This window comes from Anomaloglossus baeobatrachus, chromosome 7, assembly GCF_048569485.1.
Source record: "Anomaloglossus baeobatrachus isolate aAnoBae1 chromosome 7, aAnoBae1.hap1, whole genome shotgun sequence".
NCBI lineage: Eukaryota > Metazoa > Chordata > Amphibia > Anura > Aromobatidae > Anomaloglossus > Anomaloglossus baeobatrachus.
Window position 1 is genome coordinate 36,021,645 of NC_134359.1, and position 22,701 is coordinate 36,044,345.

Below are 22,701 nucleotides of genomic sequence, written 5' to 3' on the forward strand. Positions count from 1 at the left end.
TGCATAACTTTTTAAACGGTCCCCACGGGGACAACGGTGCCGGCTCCAGCCGGTTGCAAATCACAAAAACAAATCTGGTTACTGTTCGGTAATCATTTTTCTTCATTCTTTAAACTTTTAAACTTTTCAAACAAGCAAACAAGCACTCTTTACATTCCCGACCCCTTTTACTCACAGAACGGTCTCCCTGTACCTAAGTGGATGTCTACCTAGGTTGGAACGGGTGGACCTTCGGGGCCCGGTGTCAGTGGTGCTAGACAGTGGGGTAGAGGGAACAATCGGTTCCTCCTCCCGGCTATAGTGTGGAGCAGGCGGGGGCGTAGGGGAGCTGGGTACAGGTTCATCCCTGGGCACTGGCACTGGTTCTGGCTCACGGTTAACCACTTCCACTACTCCTTCATCCACGGGTTGTGGGAACAGTATCACTGGAAGAATCACCGCGCCGTTCTGTGTAGGCCAGTTTGCTGGGAAGTCACCCATCACCGTGTGGATTACCTCTGCTGCCTTCTCCGCTGGTGGAGGAACCGGTACTTCAGCCTCTGCCTTCAATGCTGGAGGGCACCTTTTTAGATGGTCCCGGGAAACTGTGGCCAGGGTGCCCCCTTGGTCACGACTGATCTGGTAGGCCTTCCCATCTTCCCATTCTGTGGGTTGTATGACGTAAGGGACTTGCTCCCACTGATCATCCAGCTTGTGGGCTTTCCTCTTCCGTTTCAGCACTACATCTCCTGGCTGGAAAGGATCCGCGGACGCCTTCTGATTGAACCGGTGCTCCTGCTGTTCTCGACTTCGACTGAGGTTTTTCTCCACATACTCCTGGATTTGCCGGTATTGTGCTCTCCTCCGGCTTTCCCACTCCACCGTCGAAGGGAGTGCTTCGGAGGCCTCCAACCCCATCTCCAGATCCACCGGCAGGCGGCCGGGCCGAGCCCTCATCAGATACGCTGGGGTGCACTTCGTCGAGCTAGAGGGGATATTATTGTACATGTCGACCAGGTCGGGTAGCTTTTCCGGCCACAGGTTCCGTTCTTCCAGTGGTAGCGTCTTGAGAAGTCCCAGGACCAAGTGGTTCATTTTCTCGCACATGCCATTGGTTTGGGCGTGGTACGGAGTGGTCCGGATTTTCTTGCAGCCATACAACTGGCAGAATTCGTGGAACACCTCTGCTTCAAAGGCCGGGCCCTGGTCAGTCAGTACCTTCTCGGGGTACCCATGGGGTCGGCAAAAATAAGCCTGGAACGCTCGAGCAGCGGTTCGACCAGTCAGGTCCTTAACGGGGACTACCACCATAAATCTTGAGTAGTGGTCCACAATGGTCAATGCATAGGTGTACCCACTTCGGCTAGGGGTGAGCTTGACATGGTCTAAGGCGACCAATTCCAGCGGCTGATGGGTGACTATTGGATGTAAGGGTGCCCTCTGGCTAGTCTCGTCCTTTCTCCTTAGCGTACAAGGACCGTATTCCCGGCACCAGGCTTCCACCGATTCACGCATCCCACTCCAATAGAACCGCTCCCTCAACAGCATCTCCAGCTTCTTCCACCCGAAGTGGCCAGCACCATCATGGTATGCCCGCAGGACAGTGGCGACGTCAGCTTGAGGAATGACCAACTGGCATATTTTCTCATGGGTCTTCGGGTTGATCAGCTCACGGTACAGCTTCCCCTGGTGTAGGTAAAGCCGTTTCCGTTCCTTCCACAAGCGTTGGGCTTCGGCTGGGGCGGCAGGGTCTATTCCCGTAGCACCTTGTTCCACCAGAGTCTTGACAAGGCGAACAGCCGGCGCTTGATCCTGAGCTTCCTGCCACTCTTGACTGGGCCGTGGGTCCAGATCCACTCGTTGCTGATGTACTTGTACCCTCTCAGTAAGCGGCTGATGAAACGCAGGTAACTCAATCTCCTCGAGGTCGTCATCCTCGCACCCTTCTTCGGACAGATGGGGCATCCGGGAGAGTGCATCCGCATTGATGTTGACGCGACCGGCCCGGTACTTTATGGTGAAATCATAATTGGCTAGCCGGGCTACCCACCGCTGCTCCAGCGCGCCCAACTTGGCCGTGTTCAGGTGCGTCAGCGGATTGTTGTCCGTAAACGCAGTGAATGTTGCTGCCGCCAAGTAGTGGCGGAACCGCTCCGTGATAGCCCACACCAATGCCAATAGCTCGAGCTTGAAGGAGCTATAGTTCTCAGGGTTCCTTTCGGTCGGCCGGAGTTTTCGGCTAGCATAGGCGATCACCTTCTCCTTTCCATCCTGGACCTGGGATAGGACCGCTCCTAGCCCCACGTTACTGGCGTCCGTGTGGAGGATGAACGGGCGCCCATAATCAGGGTATGCCAGGACCTCTTCTCCGGTCAAGGCCGCCTTCAGCTGGCAAAAGGACTCCTCATGCTTGTCCTCCCACGACAGTGGGGCTCCAACGGGTCTACCACCTTTGGTCTGTCCCACGAGGAGGTCTTGCATGGGGGCCGCCATCTTCGTGTATCCCTTGATAAAGCGCCGGTAGTACCCCACCAGGCCCAGGAACTGCCTTACTTCCCTCACCGTGGTTGGCCTCGGCCAGCTCTGGATGGCAGTAATCTTCTCAGGGTCAGGGGCAACACCATCTGCACTCACCACGTGCCCCAGGTACTGCACTCTGGGTTTCAGCAGGTGACACTTAGAGGGCTTCAATTTCATCCCATACTTGGCAAGGGACGCGAACACCTCGGCCAGGTGCTCCAGATGGGCTTCGTACGTCTGGGAATAAACAATCACATCATCCAAGTACAACAGGACGGTCTCGAAGTTTAGATGTCCCAGACAGCACTCCATCAGCCGTTGGAAGGTTCCTGGGGCGTTGCACAGCCCGAACGGCATACTATTGAATTCGCAGAGCCCCATCGGGGTGGTGAAGGCGGTTTTCTCCCGATCTTCTGGGGCCACGGCCACTTGCCAGTATCCGCTGGTGAGGTCAAGGGTCGAGAAGTAGTTTGCAGTTCTCAGCGCAGCCAAAGACTCTTCAATCCGAGGTAACGGATAGGCATCTTTATGGGTTATCTGGTTGATCTTCCGGTAGTCCACACACATCCGCATGGTACCATCCTTCTTCTTGACCAGTACCAACGGAGTGGCCCAGGGACTACAGCTGTCCCGAATAACCCCTGCCTCCTTCATATTCCTCAACATATCCTTGGCACACTGGTAATGTGCAGGGGGAATAGGTCTATACCTCTCTTTGATAGGGGGATGTTCACCGGTGGGGATGTGGTGTTGGACTCCCTTAATCTGCCCAAAGTCTAGGGGGTGCTTACTAAAAACCTGTTCATACTCCTGCACCACCCTGTATACCCCTGCCCTGTGATGTGTAGGGGTGTCATCAGTGCCTACATGTAGCTGTTGATGCCACTCCTTTGTCTCCCTCTGGTGTGGGGAAGTGCTGGTGGTAGGTGGGAGTGTAGATGGGCTGGCTTCATGGATAGTGTGAGGGTCCAGGGTGAGCAGCTTGGCAATGGTGGCATACCGGGGAAGCCTGACTTCTTCCTCTCCACAGTTCAGCACTCTCACAGGCACTCTCCCTTTCTTCACATCCACCACCCCTCGGGCGGCCATTACAGTGGGCCAGTGCTCGGAAGGCAGGGGCTCCATCATTGCAGGGTAGTCACGCCCCTGAGACCCTACTGCTGCCCTACACCAGATGATCATCTCGCTCCTAGGGGGCACAGTCAATGGAGCAACATCCATCACTCTCACTCCACCAATCTCCCCTCCTGTTGAGCTTACATGCTGGCGGTACATCAGGGCTCGGATCTCACGCTGCACAGCCCTCTGCCGGCTCCCTGCCGCTGTGGCGGCCAGCTGTTGCAATAGGGACAACACATCAGTCATACAGTGCTCCATCACATTGGTTCCCAGCACTATTTTCGGGTTATGATCACTGGGCTCGTTCATAATCACAATCATACCCTGGTGTTGCAGTTCGGCTTGCCCCACTGTCATAGCCACTTGTTTATACCCCACCTGGGTCAATGGGAGTCCATTAGCGGCAATCAATGTTATACTATTGTCTGGGGGCGCCAGTTCGTCTACGGCCCAATACCGCTGGTACAACGTGTATGGTATGGTAGTTACCTGTGATCCAGTGTCCAAGAGAGCCATCACTGGTATGCCGTCCACAGCCACGGGGATGATAGGGCGGGCCCCGATATATCGGTCCCGCCAGTCCGGGGGGCCACGATGTTCTACTCCTGAGGATTGGCCCGGGGCCCCAGGGGTTGCTCGTTTAACGGGCACTGTCGGTAGTAATGACCCGGCTTACGGCACTTGTAGCAGATTGGGGGTCTGCTCCGCGGGTTGTTAGCACTTTTCCGCTGCATCCAGGGAACATCCTCGGGACTGTCAGCAAGCTGGATCTGTGCTGGAGGCTGAGGTCGGGTCAGGTCAGAGGTTGTAGTGCAGCCAGGATTTTGGCAAGGTCTCCGTCCATGCGGCGGACCTGGGCTGCCAGTTCTTCCACTGTGCTGCTCGGGACTGCAGATGTTGGAGAGGTTGATTTGGCTGAGGCTGCCACAACGGGAGCCGTCTCAACGGGCCACGGGGCGGGTTCCAGACCTTCGGTTGCTGGGGGCTGTAGTGCTTTAATGACCCGCTCCTTTAACACAGCAAAGTCCACATCAGGGTGTTCTAGGGCCCACAGCCGGAGTTGTTTACGATCCTCAGGGGACCTCATCCCCTGCGCAAATTGCTCCACTAACATCTTGTTGCTATCCGCCTCATTGATAGGATTCGCCCGCTTCAGCGTGCGGAGGGCGGTCTGCAGACGTAGAGCATAGTCCCGAATGCTATCCCCAGCTCGTTGCCGGCACTGGTAAAACTGCATCCTCAGCTCAGCTTCAGTCCGGGTCTCGAAGGCAGTCTGTAGCTTCTCAAAGATGGTGGCTACAGAGAGCCGGTCCCCCTCGGCCCAGGTCTCCGCTTCCTGCTCCGCCGCACCGGTTAACTGGCCTAGCACTATCGCTGCACGTTGCTTATCAGTCAGGGGGTACAGCTCTAGCAACGGGTTAAGCTTTTTCCGGAAGGCCTGTAGGGCATCCGGTTTCCCGTCATACTGCGGTAGCCAGGCAGCTCCGGGCGCATAGGGCAAGGAAAACGGCATGACCTGAGCGAGCGTGGGGGCCGCGGCACCTCCCGCCGGTACGGCCGGGACCTGGGCAGGTCCATCCCCATCCGCGGGTGCCGCTGCGGGTGCCGCTGCGGCTGCGACGTCCAGCGGCTCCGTCGGGCGCAGACATCTTGTTTCCGTCCCCCTTAGCTCTTTCCGGCCCCTCCTCTCTCCGGGGCGGGATTTTGGCCTTCGCGCCTCTACTGCTCGAGAAGACGCTCGAGCGGGAACTTTTCGCGCCAAAGATGGCGGCTTCTGAAATTTTTCCGCCGGATACCTCCGGCGGTAACAAGGCGCACCTCTACCAGACGGCAGAGCGGTAAGATCCTGTTCGTGACGCCAAGTTGTCGCGGGCGGGGAGGAGGGTGTCAGCACACTACGCTCACCCCTTCTGCTCGGGTCCGGCAGCTGCTCAGTGGTGGCTCGAGCTGTGGGCCGGATCCCGGGGTTCCTCGAGCGACACTCCTCGCCCGTGAGTGAAAGGGGGTTTGTTGTTGGGTGTGGGGGATTGTTATAGTTCGTGACGCCACCCACGGTTGTGGTGATTGCACCACCGCTGCTCTGAGTGGGGATCCCGGGGATGGTGATGGGGAGCAGCCAGGTGTTGTGTTGCCCCTCCGTGGGTAGGGGTTGGTGATCCCGGGGCCCGGTGATGGTTTGTGAGGTGCAGGGCTTGGTGGGCGCAGGGACGCGGGGACAGCGCTGTGCCTTGCGGCACTGTGGTACTCACTCAGCCTGAGACGTGGACACAGTTTGTACGGTAAACCAAACGGCTGGTAGGACGGTCCCACAGACGGCTGCTTTGCTTTCCCGGTAGGTGACGGTGATGTCCCTCTTCCTTGCACCTGTATATACGGTTGGTTGCGATGGGTCCCCACCGGTAACCCGCTCCCCGGCTTCAAGCTGGGCCGGAGGAGCACTACACTTTGCCCGCAGGCGCTGGCCCTCAGAGACTGGTGCCCTGGCGGTGGCGGTGCCTCTGTTGTACGGGTTGGGCTGTTGCCTTCAATCGGGACTTGGTTGTTGGGGGAATCTACGTCCCCTTCACTGACGGATTCGGCAAATTTGGCGACTCCTAGCCTTGCCGGGGTCCGAGAGGCCCCTGCCCTGGTGCTGACTGTCCTTCGGAACACTGCTCCAGACCACCGGGCACACAGCCAACGGGGTCCTTCCAGGAACTTCCAAACGGTCCCCCTCCAGACAGTCACCGCCGTCGCTGACCTTGCTGTTCTGGCCCTACACAAAGCTGGGCTCTCAGGCTTACACACTCTCTGCTCTGTCACCACTTCTTGCTTTCCTCCTTTACTACTCTTCTTTCCTCCACTTTCACTTCTCTGTTGTTTACTCTAGCCCTTCACTGGACTTCACTCTTGCCCTGCCCAGGCTAATCTTGTTTACACAAGCTCGCCCTGAGCTCAACTGCCTGGTACTTCCTGCCTCCAGAGCTGTGATCTCCTTGGTGGGCGGAGCCAACCGCCTGGCCCACCCCCTGGTGTGAATCATCAGCCTCTGGAGGAAGGCAACAAGGATTTTTGGTTCAGCTTAGGTGTGCCTACCTGGGATGTGGGGTGTGGTGGTGTTGTGACCTGTGACCCCTGGCTTGCCCAGGGCGACACAGTTAAACATCAATATTCGGCATTAGCTGTTAGAGGCAGGTGCTGGCTGTGTAACACAGGTGGTACCTGTCCTGTGTATAGTGGACTCAGTTTGTTTTCCCACATTATACATTGGCACATGTTGTTAAGGGAATGTTAAGGGGTTAATTCCTCTGCAGCACCCCCGCTGGATAAATCAAATATTACATAGTGCCCACTGAAATCACTGGGCTGTCTATGCAATGTATAGATACGCTGGGTCCACTAAGCTTCTGCTATATCTGGTAATGAATGGAGTGGTGGAGTGTATGCATTCAGATGGCGCCACAATTTGGATGGAGTGCGGTGATCATTTTCAAATTAGGCAAAAACCTTTTAAAGGGGTTACGCTTCCACCCCTAGCAACATTTGTCACCTGGACACAGGATAGGTTTTAAATATATAATTTCTGGGGGTAAGTGCTCTGAGACCCCACCCAATTTGGGAATGAGAGTAACATGCCCCTCTATGGGAATGGTACCACAGCGCACATCCTCTCCATTCATTGTCTATGGGAGCAGTGGTCACACGTGTGCATTACCACTCCATTCACTGAGACCCCCGTGTTCGGGATCACTCCTCTAGATAGGTATTAAATGTTGTTAAAGGGATAACCCCTTGCACTCTGTATTCCCTATATGGGATTCTAAGAAAGACCTCCTGCCTATTTAAATTGTCCTGGCATATAATATTGATGACACTTTTCTCTCCTATTAGCTGATCTGCCGTATCCGGCTGTCAAGCTAGGTATGGGGGAGAACCAAGAGAACACCGAAAGGAAAGTGAAACCCTGCATCTAAGGAAGGGGGAGATGATGACCTCTGACCAAACCTACCGGTGGCCCCTAGAGTCCTTCACCACCCCGGTAGGTTCCACACCTATGCACCGAGCTGGATACCTGGCCCTAGGATTGCCCTAGAACTAGGCCCTAGATAGGGAACGTGTGGGACGAGCTCTTCGTCAACCCCACTAAACACTAAAGATGACACAGGGAGCACACACATGGGGAAAGCACATTAACATTTTATCTCCAAATGCCTCAGGTAGACGTTCAGCAAAGAGCAGCAACCGATTCTACAGAAGAGTGCAAGCCGCCTGCTTGCATCCAGACATTGTGAAGGAACACAGGATAGGAGCACAAGTCCAGGGAAAATGAGAGTACTTAAACCCAAGAGGAAATACAGATGAAGGGAGAGGAGCTCTGCAGGGTCCTAAAGGGAAAGGAAAGAAAACCCAGCAGAGGAGATTCCTAGTGTACTGAATACTAACAGCAGGAACAATAGAAAGTCAGGGAGCATTTTGTGCAGCCAAACGCTGTGACCTTCTATTGCCAGACACCACAGGACTGTCCGTTTCCCTTGACACTGACAGTGACCACCACCGGAGCTAAGAAAAGCTATTCAGTAGGGGTGCCAGTTCTCAGACCCTCACTGCGCTAATATTGATGACCTATTCAATAAATAAGAAATTAATATTATATGCCTGGACAACCCTTTTATGTTTCTAATTTAAAGGCAAGCGCTAAATTTTGCAGTAATTTAATGAAGGATGCCTTTAAATGACTTTCACAGGTAGGAAAAAATGATTGCTATCATCTATAGTACAGCGTCCCCAGGATATCTGTACTGCAATTGCTGCTATTAATCCATCAAAAAGAAAATATCAGAGGAAATATTCCATGAAACAATGCACTTGTGTTGGGTTTTAATTAAAGGCGTGCGCCCCCGCTGGTTAACATTTCATTCAGACTATTGATTTTCGTGCCTGATCTTTGCTTTTCACATCAGCAGCCTTGGCAAGACGCACGGCGTATCTGGAAATGTAAGTGGATTTGTTGTGTTAAGTTGCACACTAATTCACAGTGACACCCATTGTCAGTCACACGGAGAGCGCAGCCCGCATTAAAGGGATGTGTCATTCCTTCTCCGAGAAAACCGCACATTTCATAAACCGAGGGAATGTGTACAGACAAATGTGTCTAGTAATTGCCAGGAAAAATTAGCCTGAAACACCAATGTGCGCTCAGTGAATCAAATGACGGTCATTTTTTTTATTTATTTTTTTTGGCAAATAAGCATGAAGTTGCACATGAATGCAAAATATGGATTCATGCAAGAGCAAGCACCGGATTATATAACGAAAGATGCTTACATTACCCAGCAAATTCTAACACAGCTCATATCTTGGATGAAGTATGTATAGTAATGCACTTCAAAGGGGATTTCCAGGATAAAAGGATTCTGACACTAGATTTCACTATACAACCTGCATAGATTATTAAATAGATCCATTCACCTGATGAGGCTGATGTACTTACTATGAATATCCATGTTAGAATGGCTGTGTACTGCTTTATAAAAGTTTAGTTCAGATCTAAGGCGGGCTTTGCACGCTGCGACATCGGTAACAATGTGTTACCGATGCTGCAGCGATAGTCCCGCCCCCGTCGCACGTGCAATATCTAGTGAAAGCTGCCGTAGCGATTATTATCGCTACGGCAGTTTCACACGCACATACCTGCCGTGCGACGTCCCTCTGGCCGGCGACCCGCCTCCTTCCTAAGGGGGCGGGTCGTGCGGCGTCACACGGCAGGCGGCCAATTGAAGTGGAGGGGCGGAGATGAGCAGGATGTAAACATCCCGCCCACCTCTGTCCTTCTCATTGCAGCCGGCGGCAGGTAAGGTGAAGTTCCTCGCTCCTGCGGCTTTACACACAGCGATGTGTGCTGCCGCAGGAGCGAGGAACAACATCGTACCTGTCGCTGCACCGGCATTAAGGAAATGTCGGAGGCTGCAGCGATGATACGATAACGACGCTTTTGCGCTCGTTCATCGTATCAAAAAGGATTTGCACGTTGCGATATCGACTGCGACACCGGATGTGCGTCACTTTCGATTTGACCCCATCGACATCGCACGTGCAATGTCGCAACGTGCAAAGCCGCCCTATGTCCACCTAGCCTGATTGACAGCTCTTCAGTGTCTCTCCTCCTGCTGAATCTCTGCCCACCCAGCTTGATTGACAGCTCCGCAGTATTCCTTCTCAATGCTTTTGCTGAATTTCCGCCTCCCCTAGTCATATTGACAGCTCTTTAGTGTCTCTTCTCCTTGCTGCTGAATCTCCACCCAGCTAGACTAATTTAGCTTCTCAGTATCACTCCTCTCTGTTTGCTGTTGAATCTCCATCCACCTGGCCTGATTGTCAGCTCTTTAGTGTCCCTCCTGCTTATGCTGAAACTCTGCCCTTGTAGTCTGATTGACAGATCCTCAGTGCTCTTCCTCTGCTGAGATCTCACACTGGTCAGTACAAGCTGTAGCTGTCAGTCAAATTAGATGGACGGAAATGTTCATTTTGATTTCAAGATTATGTAGCAGTTCTTTCATAGATTTTCACAGTAATCACACCTGCTTTCTCAGGTCTAAAAGATTTTTATCATACCTTGGATTTGACCTGGCAACCTCCTGTGGTCTTTGTATCTCCTGTAGAGATACAAAGACCCACTCCAAGGAATTTGGGGTGGGTCTTTGTATCTCTACAGGAAGTGAATGTGTCTTTGTACCTTTACAGGAAGTGAGGGCTGTCCATGTATCTCACAGGAAGTGGGGGCAGGTCACTGTATTTCCTCTGAAAGTAGATCTGTATCATTGTATTTCTATAGAAAGTGGGGGGGGGGTGCCTTTCTATCTCTACAGGAAGTGGAGGTGGGTCTTTGTATCTTTACAGGAAATGTGGGCGTATCTTTGTATTGCTACAGGAAATGGGGGGGTTCTTTATATCTCTATCAGAAGTAGGGGGTGTGATTGTATCTCTGCAGGAAATGTAGGTGTGTCTTTAAATCTCAACAGGAAGTGGGGATGTGTTGTTGTATCTCAACAGGAAGTAGGTTATATGTCTTTGTATCGCTACAGGACATGGGGGGGTATCTTTCAATCTGTACAGGAACTTGAGGCTGGTCTTTGTATCTGTACAGGAAGTGGGGGCGAGTGTTTGAATTTCTACAGGATGTGGGAGGTGACTTTGTATCTGTACAGGAAGTGGGGGGGCTTTATATCTCTACCAGAAGTGGGGGTGTGTGATTTTATCTCTGCAGGAAAAGTAGGTGTGTCTTTGAATCTCTACAGGAAGTTGATGTTGGTCTTTGTATCTCTACAGGAAGTGGGAGGTTTATTTGTATCTCTACAGGAAGTAGGAGGTTTTGTTGTATCTCTACAGGAAGTGGAAGGTTTATTTGTATCTCTACAGGAAGTGGGAGGTTTCTTTGTATCTCTACAGGAAGTGGGAGGCTTATTTGTATCTCTACAGGAAGTGGGAGGTTTATTTGTATCTCTACAGGAAGTGGGGGCAGGGGGCAGGTCTTTGTATTTCTCCAGGAAGTGGGGGCAGGTGTTTGTATTTCTCCAGGAAGTGGGGGCAGGTCTATGTATTTCTCCAGGAAGTGGGGGCAGGTGTTTGTATTTCTCCAGGAAGTGGGGGCAGGTCTTTGTATTTCTCCAGGAAGTGGGGGCAGGTGTTTGTATTTCTCCAGGAAGTGGGGGCAGGTCTTTGTATTTCTCCAGGAAGTGGGGGCAGGTGTTTGTATTTCTCCAGGAAGTGGGGGCAGGTCTTTGTATCTCTCCAGGAAGTGGGGGGCAGTATCTCCGTATTGGAAGTAGGGGTGGGTTTTTCTATTGCTACATGAAGTGTTTGTATCTCTACAAAATTGGGGGTGGGATTTCATCTCCCTGTTCAACTTGGTAGGTGCAATGTATGGGTGAAAAGGAGGAAAAGCAGGTTCCATCCTCTATAATGCTGGCAGAATGCTGACGAAGAGAAACAGGTAAAGTCCTTCCTTTATTCAGTGCAGGGTTTTTTTGTCAGCATGTAGATGACATTTTGCTACATTTCATCCACTTTATAGATATTTTAATTAATTTCAAATTTTCCACCCATAATTTCTGAACCGAAAATCTGTATGTTGAATATTCACCATTTTACATAGATTTCATTATGACTCTTGCCATTCCTGAAAATGTAAATTTCTTACCCAAACTGGACCTGGTGTTAGAGCGTTCAATTATTGCTCTTCTGCTGGGATTATTCAGTACCGATCTCTTGGCCAGAGAAATGTCAGCGGTGACCCTTGTGATGGATATCCTAGGAAAAGGCATAATGTGTTAAAATGACAGCTCTGTCCGCAGTAAACATACTGATATAGATTAGAAGACGAGTTCATCGATTTTCTCACTTTATTTCCGCTCTCCCTTGTGGCAGCGGTTTATATTCAGTATATTTCCGCTTGGGACACACATAGATTAATGGACTATGATAACCTCACCCATAGGGCTCAATGGAGCACAATCATTCTACTTTTATTCTAAAAAATAGTTTCAGAAATAGCACCACCTTTGTCAATAGGTTGTGTCAGGTACTGCAGTTTAAATGACGCTGAGTACTAGATACAACCATGTGTAAGTGTCACTGTTTCTGAAAATGTGGGGATTTTTAGGTGTGCATGGGAGCTTTGTACAAAAAACGGTATAATATTTGTTTTGCAGTTGTAGCAGTATTACTATATAACATACTGTACTTAGTTGAGCCATGTAACTGGCCAAAATTATTAGTCCCCATTCCTGTGTATAGTTTACAGTGCCCCGTATGGTCAATGCACAGAACTTTATATTAACTATATACCGGTAATCATGGCTGAAAGAATTGGCACCCTTATGATTGTTCCAGAAAATTAAGTATTTCTCCCAGAAAATTATTGTAATTACACATGCTGTGCTATGCACATGTTTATTTCCTTTGTGTTTATTGGAATACCGCAAAAAAAAAACCCCCCAAAAAAAACAGAAAAAAGGCAAATTGGACATAATTTTACACAATTCCAAAAAAGATCCGGTCAAAATTGTTGCCACCGTTCCAAAACTGCGAGTAAACAACTTTTTTTCAAGCATGTGATGCTCGTTCAAACTCACCTGTGTCAAGTAACAGATGTGGGCAATATGAAAATCACACCTGAAACCATACAAAAAGGGGAGAAGTTGATTCAATCTTAGCGTTGTGTGTCTGTGTGTGCCACACTAAGCATGGAGAACAGAGAGAGGAGAAGAGAACTGTCTGAGGACTAGAGAATCAAAATAGTTGAAAATTATCAACAATCTCAAAGTTACAAATCCATCTTCAGAGATCTTGATGTTTCTTTGTCCCCAGTAAGAAACAGTCAAGAAGTTTACATTCCATGGGACTGTAGCTAATTTCCCTGGACATGGATGGCAGAAAAAATTGATGAAAGGTTGCAACGCAGGATAATCCGGATGGTGGATAAGCAGCCCCAATCAAGTTCCAAAGAAATTAAAGCTGTTCTGTAGGTTCAGGGGGCATCAGTGTCAGCGTGAAGTATCCAACAACATCTGAATGAAATGAAACCCTATAGAGGAGACCCAGGAGGATCCCACTGCTGACACAGAGACATAAAAGTGCTGGACTGCAGTTTGCCAAAATGTTAGTAAGACAAAATACTTCTGAAAAAGCATCTTTTATAGAGATGAGACCAAAGTAGAGCTTTTTGGTAAAGTGCATTATTCTACTGTTTACTAAAAATGGAATGAGGCCTACAAAGAAAAGAACACAGTACCTACAGTCAAATATAGTGGAGGCGCAAAGATGTTTTGGGGTTGTTTTGTTGCCTCTGTCACAGGGTGCCTTGACTGTGTGCAAGGAATCATGAAATCTGAAGATTACCAAAGGATTTGGGGTGGCATGGTAGTGCCCTGTGTCAGAAAGCTGGGTTTGAGTCGTTGGTCTTGGGTCTTCCGGCAGGACAATGACCCCAAACATACTTCTATAAGCCCCAGAAATGGATGGAAACAAAGTGCTGGAGAGTTCTCAAGTAGCAGAAATGAGACCGGATCTAAATCTCATTGACACCTGTGGAGAGATCTTAAAATTGCTTTTGGGAGAAGAGAAGAAGCCTTCAGATATGAGAGACCTGGAGCAGTTTATAAAAAAGAGTCCAAGATTCCAGGTGTGAGGAGTAAGAAGCTTGTGGACGGTTATAGGAAGCGATTGATTGCAGTTATTTATTCCAAAAGGTGTGCAGCCAAATATTAAGCTGAGGGGGACAACAATTTTGTTCAACCCAGTTTTGGGTGTTGTGTGAAATTATGTTCAATTTGCCTTTTTTTTTATCAGGTTTTTTTTGTCTTGTTCCAGTACCCATAAAGGAAATAAACATGTGTATGAGAAAACATGTATAATGGCAACAATTTTCTGAGAGAAATACTTCATTTTCTGTAACGATTTCAAGGGTGCCAAGACTTTCGGCCACGACTGTATAATACACCATGGTCAGATGCTTGATGTTTTTGTCCCTCACCTCCCATCAAACCTGTGCTTCAGGAAGTCAAAAAGGGCTTTCTGCATCATGTCCGTCACCTTCCCAGAAAAGAAGAGAATGAGGATACAAGGAGGAAAAGAGAGAGGAAAAAAATAGACAAAGGTGAGAAAGAAAGGACAGAAAATGGAAATGTCTACACTTCATGGGAAGAGTTAACTGCTGCTGCTGATTTTCAGTATTTCACTGATCTGTTCTTTGTAGAATCAATTATATCGCCCACAAAAATAATCTTTGCAGGTTTCACTCTCTTTGAAGGGACATAAGCAGAATTCTTCAGATCTGTGGAACTTCAGTGTAGGGGGATAGAGCTGCCAGAATCTGCCGATAATCATTATCTATCTATCCCTCTATCTATCTATCTATCCATCCCTCTATCTATCTATCTATCTATCTATCTATCCATCCCTCTATCTATCCCTCTATCTATCTATCCCTCTATCTATCTATCTCTCTATCTATCCCTCTATCTATCTATCCCTCTATCTATCCCTCTATCTATCTATCCCTCTATCTATCTATCCCTCTATCTATCCCTCTATCTATCCCTCTATCTATCTATCTATCTATATCTATCTATCCCTCTATCTATCCATCCATCTATCTATGTAACTTGTGAGGTAGCACGGTCGGCTGCGCAGCAGAAGACACGGGATCCAGGCATTAAGGTTCACAGCACACGGTTTAATGTCCAAACAAAAGTCCACACCAATATACATGTGCTTCTCCAGCAGAGAACTCAGGGAGTTGTGTTCACTCCCTCACACCCGGCACACCTGCCCTTGTTCCTGTTTCCATTTAACCCTTCCTTCAGCCTGTAGGGAAACAGCATTAACCCTAGAGTGGATTTACTTTCTATCATGGAGTGAGCACAACCGGGGCGAGACATACCGGCCGTCATAGATAACCCCGGTCACAGTCTCACATACCCCCCCCCCTCAGTTCAAGCGTGCGGGGTTGAACTCCCGCCATCAAACACGGGCCGCGGGATAAGGCATCGGCGTTGCCCTGTAACCCACCGGCCCTATGTTCAACCGTAAACCGGAAGTTCTGCAGAGAAAGGAACCACCGGGTAACCCGGGCATTCCGTTCCTTGGCGGACCTCATCCAGACCAGTGGAGAGTGATCCGTCACCAAGTGAAACTGCCGTCCCAGCAGGTAATAGCGTAGGGACTCCAAGGCCCACTTGATCGCCAGGTACTCCTTCTCCACTACGCTATAATTCCGCTCGGGAGGGGTGAGCTTCCTACTTAAGAAGGTGACGGGGTGTTCCTCCCCCTGAACCACCTGAGACAACACTGCCCCCAGGCCGACCTCTGAGGCGTCAGTCTGTACTATGAACTCCTTCCGGAAATCAGGATGTACGAGAACGGGCTGTCCGCACAGGACCCCCTTCAGGGCCCGGAAGGAGTCCTCGGCTTGCGGAGTCCAGCGCACCATGACGGACTTCTTGCCTTTGAGAAGGTCCGTCAAGGGGGCTGATAGTCCCGCAAAATCCTTTACAAACCTCCTGTAGTACCCCACGATACCCAGGAAGGCCCTAACCTGCTTCGTGGTCAGGGGTCTAGGCCACTTCTGGATCGCCTCAACCTTGTTAATTTGGGGCTTAATCACTCCTTGGCCTATCACGTAGCCCAAGTAGCGGGCTTCCGTGAGTCCCAACGCACATTTCTTGAGATTGGCTGTCAATCCGGCTGTTCGAAGCGCGTCCACCACCGCTTGTACCTGTTCCAAGTGGGTCTGCCAATCGGAGCTGTAAATAATGATGTCATCAAGGTACGCTGATGCATACGCCTGGTGGGGTTCCAGCACTAAGTCCATCAACCTCTGGAACGTGGCCGGAGCGCCATGTAACCCAAAAGGCAAGACAACATAGTGGAAGAGACCCTCCGGCGTAACAAAAGCGGTTTTCTCCTTGGCGGACTCCGTCAGTGGCACCTGCCAGTACCCCTTGGTCAGGTCGAGCGTGGTAAAATACCGCGCCTGTCCCAGCCTATCAATCAGCTCATCCACCCTGGGCATGGGGTAGAGATCGAACTTGGATATTTCGTTCAATCTCCTAAAGTCATTGCAGAACCTTAAGGAGCCATCGGGTTTTGGTATTAGGACAATCGGACTAGCCCATTCACTCCGGGATTTTTCGATGACCCCCAGGAGTAACATTGTCTTTACTTCCTCCGATATGGCTTGTCGTCGAGCCTCCGGTACCCGGTATGACTTCAGGCGTACCTTCAGGTGGGGCTCGGTGACAATATCATGTCGTATCAGACTGGTCCTACCGGGCAGCTCGGAGAAGACATCGGGGTTCTGCTGAACCAACCGTCTGGCCTCTCGCCTCTGAGTCTTGGTGAGGGCTTCTCCAATCCTTACTTCCGGTTCGTCCTCTCCGGAGGTTGCTTGAGCCGGAGGTGAACGACCCGAAGAGGAGGGAGATGGGGAAAAAACAGCCATCAGGCTTTCCCGTTCCTGCCAAGGTTTTAATAGGTCTGAATAGGATAACTGAAGTGAGCACTAATATATATATATGAGTGCAAGCCAAAAATACATATATATTAGTGCTCACTTCAGTTATCCTATTCAGTTATATGTAGTTTTTTTTCTGAATGTGAACACAGCTCCGCCCCTTTCGGCCATGTTTTTTCCATCTCCTATATAAGAAAGTCCTTAGTTACCCCTCTCCACCCACAGCAGTTTTTAATTGCAATGAGATGACACACAGTTAGGGTCACAGAGCTAGGGACCCCAATATAGAGATATGCCTTGACGAGGCTTTGGGGCTCAGTTACATTGATCAATGCGATTGCTAAATATCTCCTTTTTCCTAATATTCATAGCAGGTATGCAATTCATTATTCACATGTTCAAATTAGCAAGTAGCATTTTTCATTGTATATTCCAATATTTTTCCATATGCTTGAGGCATTATACCATTATCTAAGTTTGATGTGCAGCCTTATTCTTATATATAAGGTTTTAATAGGTTGACATGGTATATTTGTTATATTTGTTCAGGTTTCCGCCTACCGGGCTGCAATACTTTATAGTTAACCACCCCGACTCTTTCCTTTATCTCGTAGGGGCCTTGCCACTGAGCCAGGAATTTACTCTCCGCCGTGGGGATTAATACCAACACCCGATCCCCGGGTTTAAAGGTCCGCACGGTGGCTTGTCTATTGTAGCGGCCGCTTTGCGCGGCCTGAGCCTCCTGTAAATGCTCCTTCACAATTGGCATGACCACGCTTATGCGGTTCTGCATACCCAAAATGTGTTCAATCACACTTTTATGGGGGGTGGGCTCTTGCTCCCATGTTTCCTTTGCCAGGTCCAACAATCCCCGGGGATGTCGCCCGTATAACAATTCAAAAGGCGAAAACCCCGTGGATGCCTGTGGCACCTCTCGTATGGCAAACATCAAATAGGGAAGCATCATATCCCAGTCTTTCCCGTCTTTGGAGATCACCCTTTTGAGCATGGTTTTCAGGGTTTTATTGAAACGCTCGACTAAACCGTCCGTTTGAGGATGATACACAGACGTACGCAACTGCTTGATCTGGAGTAGCCGGCATAGCTCTTTGGTCACTTTAGACATGAATGGGGTCCCCTGATCCGTAAGGATCTCCTTGGGCAACCCCACCCGGCAGAACACAGCAAACAACTCCCGAGCTATAAGCTTTGCTGCAGTATGTCTGAGAGGTATCGCCTCTGGATACCGGGTGGCATAGTCAACGATCACTAGGATGTGTTGGTGCCCTCGAGCGGACTTTACGAGGGGCCCCACCAGATCCATCTCTATCCATTCAAAAGGGACTTCTATAATGGGTAACGGTACCAACGGACTGCGAAAATGGGTCAGAGGTGCGGTAAGCTGACACTCCGGGCAGGTTTCGCAGAACCGTTTTACCTCCCCAAAGACTCCGGGCCAATAGAACCTTTGCAATATTCGCTCCTGCGTTTTCTTGACCCCTAGGTGGCCACTCATCAGGTGTTTATGAGCCAAGTCGAGGACCCGCCGACGATGCGGCTGGGGCACCACCAACTGCTCTACCCCCACGCCCCGTATTTCATCTACCCGGTAGAGTAAATCCTGCTTAAGAGCGAAATGGGGGTACCTTACCTGGGCACCGGGCAGCTGTGCCACCCCGTCAATTACTGTCACCCGACTCCGGGCATGTATTAATGTAGGGTCCTGGAGTTGGGCAGTCCCAAACGTATCCGGGGACGCCTCCAACTCCGGGATGGGTTCGACCGTCTCAGCCTCTCCTGCCAATACCTCTAGGGGCGACCTATCGGGTTCACATTCTGTCCCTATCATGGGGACCCCTACGGCAGGTGTCCCGGATTCAGGATTGTAGGGCTCAGGTCCCGGACTGACCAATATCTGAGGAGACTTAGGGGGTCCCTTCCATAAAGTCCAAAAATAGGGCAGATCCCTTCCTAGGATCACGTCATAAGGAAGAGTGTTAAGAAGTCCCACCTCATGTTGCACCTGACCGCAAGGTGCTGTGATGGTGACAATTCCCGTGGGATAGTCTCGGCGGTCCCCATGTATGCAAACCACCCCCACGGTACGTCCTGTGGCCTTTACTTTAGCCCTCAAGGTGGATCGCACAAGGGTCACTAAGCTTCCGGAATCCAACAATCCTGTAACCGGACATCCATTCACCTGTATTTGGCACAAGTGGGGCTCCGTCTCTGGGGAGACCAGGTCAGCGGTACACACCACCTGAGCATACATTGAACCCCGCCGGGTAACCCCACAATCCATGGGCTCCGTGGTGAGTGGACACTGGGCTTCCATATGTCCCACCCGCTGGCACCGCCAACATCTAATGGGGACGGAAACCCCCTTGACGGGTTGTCGTTTAGGGTACAGAACCTTCCGGACCTCAGGATTGGCGGCCGCGGCCTCAGGTGGGACGGTAGGGGACTCCTGCACCGTTGTCGGCGGTGAGTCCTTGGCCCTAGGCTTGGAGGGGCCGGACCGACGGGCGGTACGCAAAGTCTCAGTGTCCCGTATCAAGTCCTGCGTAGCCACATGCCGCTCTAGCAGGGACACTAATTGGTCCAGGGTACTTGGGTCACCCTGTCCTACCCACCGTTGAACGGTGACGGGTAAAGTGTGCACAAAACGATCCACTACTACCCTTTCCACCATCTGCGCCGGGCTCAGAGTGTCAGGCTGCAACCATTTTTTTACAAGATGCAACAAGTCATAGGCCTGGGAGCGTACGGGTTTGGCTTCCTCATAGAACCACTGATTTACCCGCTGAGCCCGTACATAGGTATTCACCCCCAACCGTGCCAGTATTTCGGCTTTTAGGGTCACATAGTCAATGGCGTCCTCGGTACAGAGGTCCAGGTACGCTTTTTGGGGTTCCCCCGTCAGATAGGGCGACAAAACCTCAGCCCACTGGGGGGTCGGCAGCTTTTCCCGCTCGGCCACCCGCTCAAACACCGCCAGGAACGTTTCCACATCATCCCCCGGGGTCATCTTTTGCAACGCTTGTCTCACCGCTTTCCGGACGCTGCTGTCATCACCCGGTCCCGGGGTTGTTGCTGCCGGTCCAGCACGGATCGACTTGGCCAGGAGAACCATCTGTTCTTGATGTCTTTGTTCCTGCAATTGTAAGGCTTGCTGCTGACGTGCATTGGCCTGAACCAGCTGTTCTTGGTGTCTTTGGTCCTGCGATTTCAAGGATTGGAGCAGGTGTGCATTGGTCTGTTGCTGCTGTGCATTAGCCTGAGCCAAATGCTTTAGTATGTCCTCCATGGCGTCGCTGGGTTTGGGCCGTAGTATAGCCGCTTGAATCCAGGACATGTGCTACCGGGTCACCAGAAAAGGAAGCTACACCTCACCGGCCGGGATGCCCGCATTCTCCACCATATGTGAGGTAGCACGGTCGGCTGCGCAGCAGAAGACACGGGATCCAGGCATTAAGTTTCACAGCACACGGTTTAATGTCCAAACAAAAGTCCACACCAATATACATGTGCCTCTCCAGCAGAGAACTCAGGGAGTTGTGTTCACTCCCTCACACCCGGCACACCTGCCCTTGTTCCTGTTTCCATTTAACCCTTCCTTCAGCCTGTAGGGAAACAGCATTAACCCTAGAGTGGATTTACTTTCTATCATGGAGTGAGCACAACCGGGGCGAGACATACCGGCCGTCATAGATAACCCCGGTCACAGTCTCACAAACTCTATATCTATCTATCCCTCTATCTATCTATCCATCTATCTATCCATCTATCTATCTATCTATCTATCTATCTATCTATCTATCTATCTATCCCTCTATATCTATCTATCTATATCTATCCCTCTATCTATCAATCTATCTATCAATCTATCTATCCCTCTATCTATCCCTCTATCTATCTATCCCTCTATCTATCTATCCCTCCATCTATCCCTCCATCTATCCCTCCATCTATCCCTCCATCTATCCCTCCATCTATCCCTCCATCTATCCCTCTCCATCTATCCCTCTCCATCTATCCCTCTCCATCTATCCCTCTCCATCTATCTCTCTCCATCTATCTCTCTCCATCTATCTCTCTCCATCTATCTCTCTCCATCTATCTCTCTCCATCTATCTCTCTCCATCTATCTCTCTCCATCTATCTCTCTCCATCTATCTCTCTCCATCTATCTCTCTCCATCTATCTCTCTCCATCTATCTCTCTCCATCTATCTCTCTCCATCTATCTCTCTCCATCTATCTCTCTCCATCTATCTCTCTCCATCTATCTCTCTCCATCTATCTCTCTCCATCTATCCCTCCATCTATCCCTCCATCTATCCCTCCATCTATCCCTCCATCTATCCCTCCATCTATCCCTCATCTATCCCTCATCTATCCCTCATCTATCCCTCTATCTATCCCTCTATCTATCCCTCTATCTATCCCTCTATCTATCCCTCTATCTATCCCTCTATCTATCCCTCTATCTATCCCTCTATCTATCCCTCTATCTATCTATCCCTCTATCTATCTATCCCTCTATCTATCTATCCCTCTATCTATCTATCCCTCTATCTATCTATCCCTCTATCTATCTATCCCTCTATCTATCTATCCCTCTATCTATCTATCCCTCTATCTATCTATCAATCTATCTATCTATCAATCTATCTATATATCTATCTATAATCTAAGTCTGTTTACCGGATGGAATGGATTATATAAAAATGTTTTGTTTTTTTTCTGGTGTAAATGCTGTTCTCCTGAATTCGGCATTGTTTTCCTTATGCTCCTCCGCCTCTTCATTCCTGAGATTTCTCCCACTAATCCCTACATAGAAATGTAAGGGGTTTTTTTTTGTTGGTTTTTTTTTTTACCAACTGGGTGTGGTCATCAAAGAAGACAACCCCTGAGTAAAGTTGAGGACCACGCCCACAAAAAACAACTAGATTTATATACAGGGAAGAAGATGTTATATCTCAAGAACGGAGAGACGCAGGAACAAAAATAATACAGTTTTGGATTCAGAACAGCGGCATTTAAAAAAAAAAAAAATATATATATATATATATATATATATATATATATATATAAAAATAAATAAATAAAAAATACATATTTATGGCAAAGACATGACTTCTTTAATGCAATTTAAGAAAAGTTAAGGATTGGCATGAGTATGACTTGAATTAACAGCTAAATATAGAAATACATAGTAGTGTTGAGTGAGTAGTTCCTAAGTAGCGAGTAACCCGAAAGCCATACATACTGTCACGCTACCATTACAGCACCTCTCCTTACCCACTGATCCAGTCTCACCGTCACGGTATCACTCCTTACCCACTGATCTAGTCTCACCGTCACAGTACCACTGCTTACCCACTGATCCAGTCCACGTGCCCCCCGCTCACGGCTGCCGCTCCCGCTCGTGCTCCCCTGCGTCCTGGTCCCTTGTGTCTGACTCTGAGTGGTCTGACTCTGATTCTTTGGCACATGCATGTGTATAGGGCGGGGCCGCGCCCATTCACCTTATCTTATAGACCCAGCACTCCCGAAGCAGGATATGGCTGAGGCAGGTGCAGGATATATAAGACTCCCCTTTCCATGTGGGCGGCGCCTGATCAATGTGTTCCCCAGGCTAGGTGCTCAGGTCCCCTTGTGCTGTGTCTCTCCATTAACCCTGTCTCGTCCACAGACTCCGTCCGCTGGTCCTGACTACCGTTTCCTCAGGAAGTGTCCCGGTGACTGTCTGCTGAGGATCCCGTCATCTTCCATCACCATATTCCCGTCACCAATCCCCGGCTCTACCTGGTACATCCACCTGCACGGCTCACTAGACCCGGACACGGTCTGCTGTTCCTACCCGGCACCTGAACCCAGTTCCCGCCATCCATCCTGCCCACGGTGCCTTTGAGCTCAGAGACTTTCCCTGCAAATCCCTGAAGGACTGCCGTGCTGGGTGGTGGGGTGATCCTTGTATAGGGGTTAGCTCCGGGTTGCCCCACTGGAGGAGTCCGGTGCACGGTCTAGTGAATCCACATCCAGGACGTTACACATACTATTTGCTACTCGCACGAAAAGTACAGCTTA

At 49.9% G+C, this 22,701-nt stretch overlaps 1 protein-coding gene across 2 annotated transcripts in view; it reads right to left on the reverse strand.

The window, feature by feature from the left end:
- CACNB4 (calcium voltage-gated channel auxiliary subunit beta 4) overlaps nt 1–22,701 on the reverse strand; it is a 200,026-nt gene that overhangs the window by 20,163 nt on the left and 157,162 nt on the right. For both annotated transcript variants that reach the window (XM_075317210.1, XM_075317211.1), the window contains 2 exons: nt 14,129–14,187; nt 11,795–11,904 (listed from right to left, as the gene is read on the reverse strand). In XM_075317210.1, the coding sequence (XP_075173325.1) occupies nt 11,795–11,904; nt 14,129–14,187 (169 nt within the window). The remainder of the gene's footprint in view (nt 1–11,794; nt 11,905–14,128; nt 14,188–22,701) is intronic.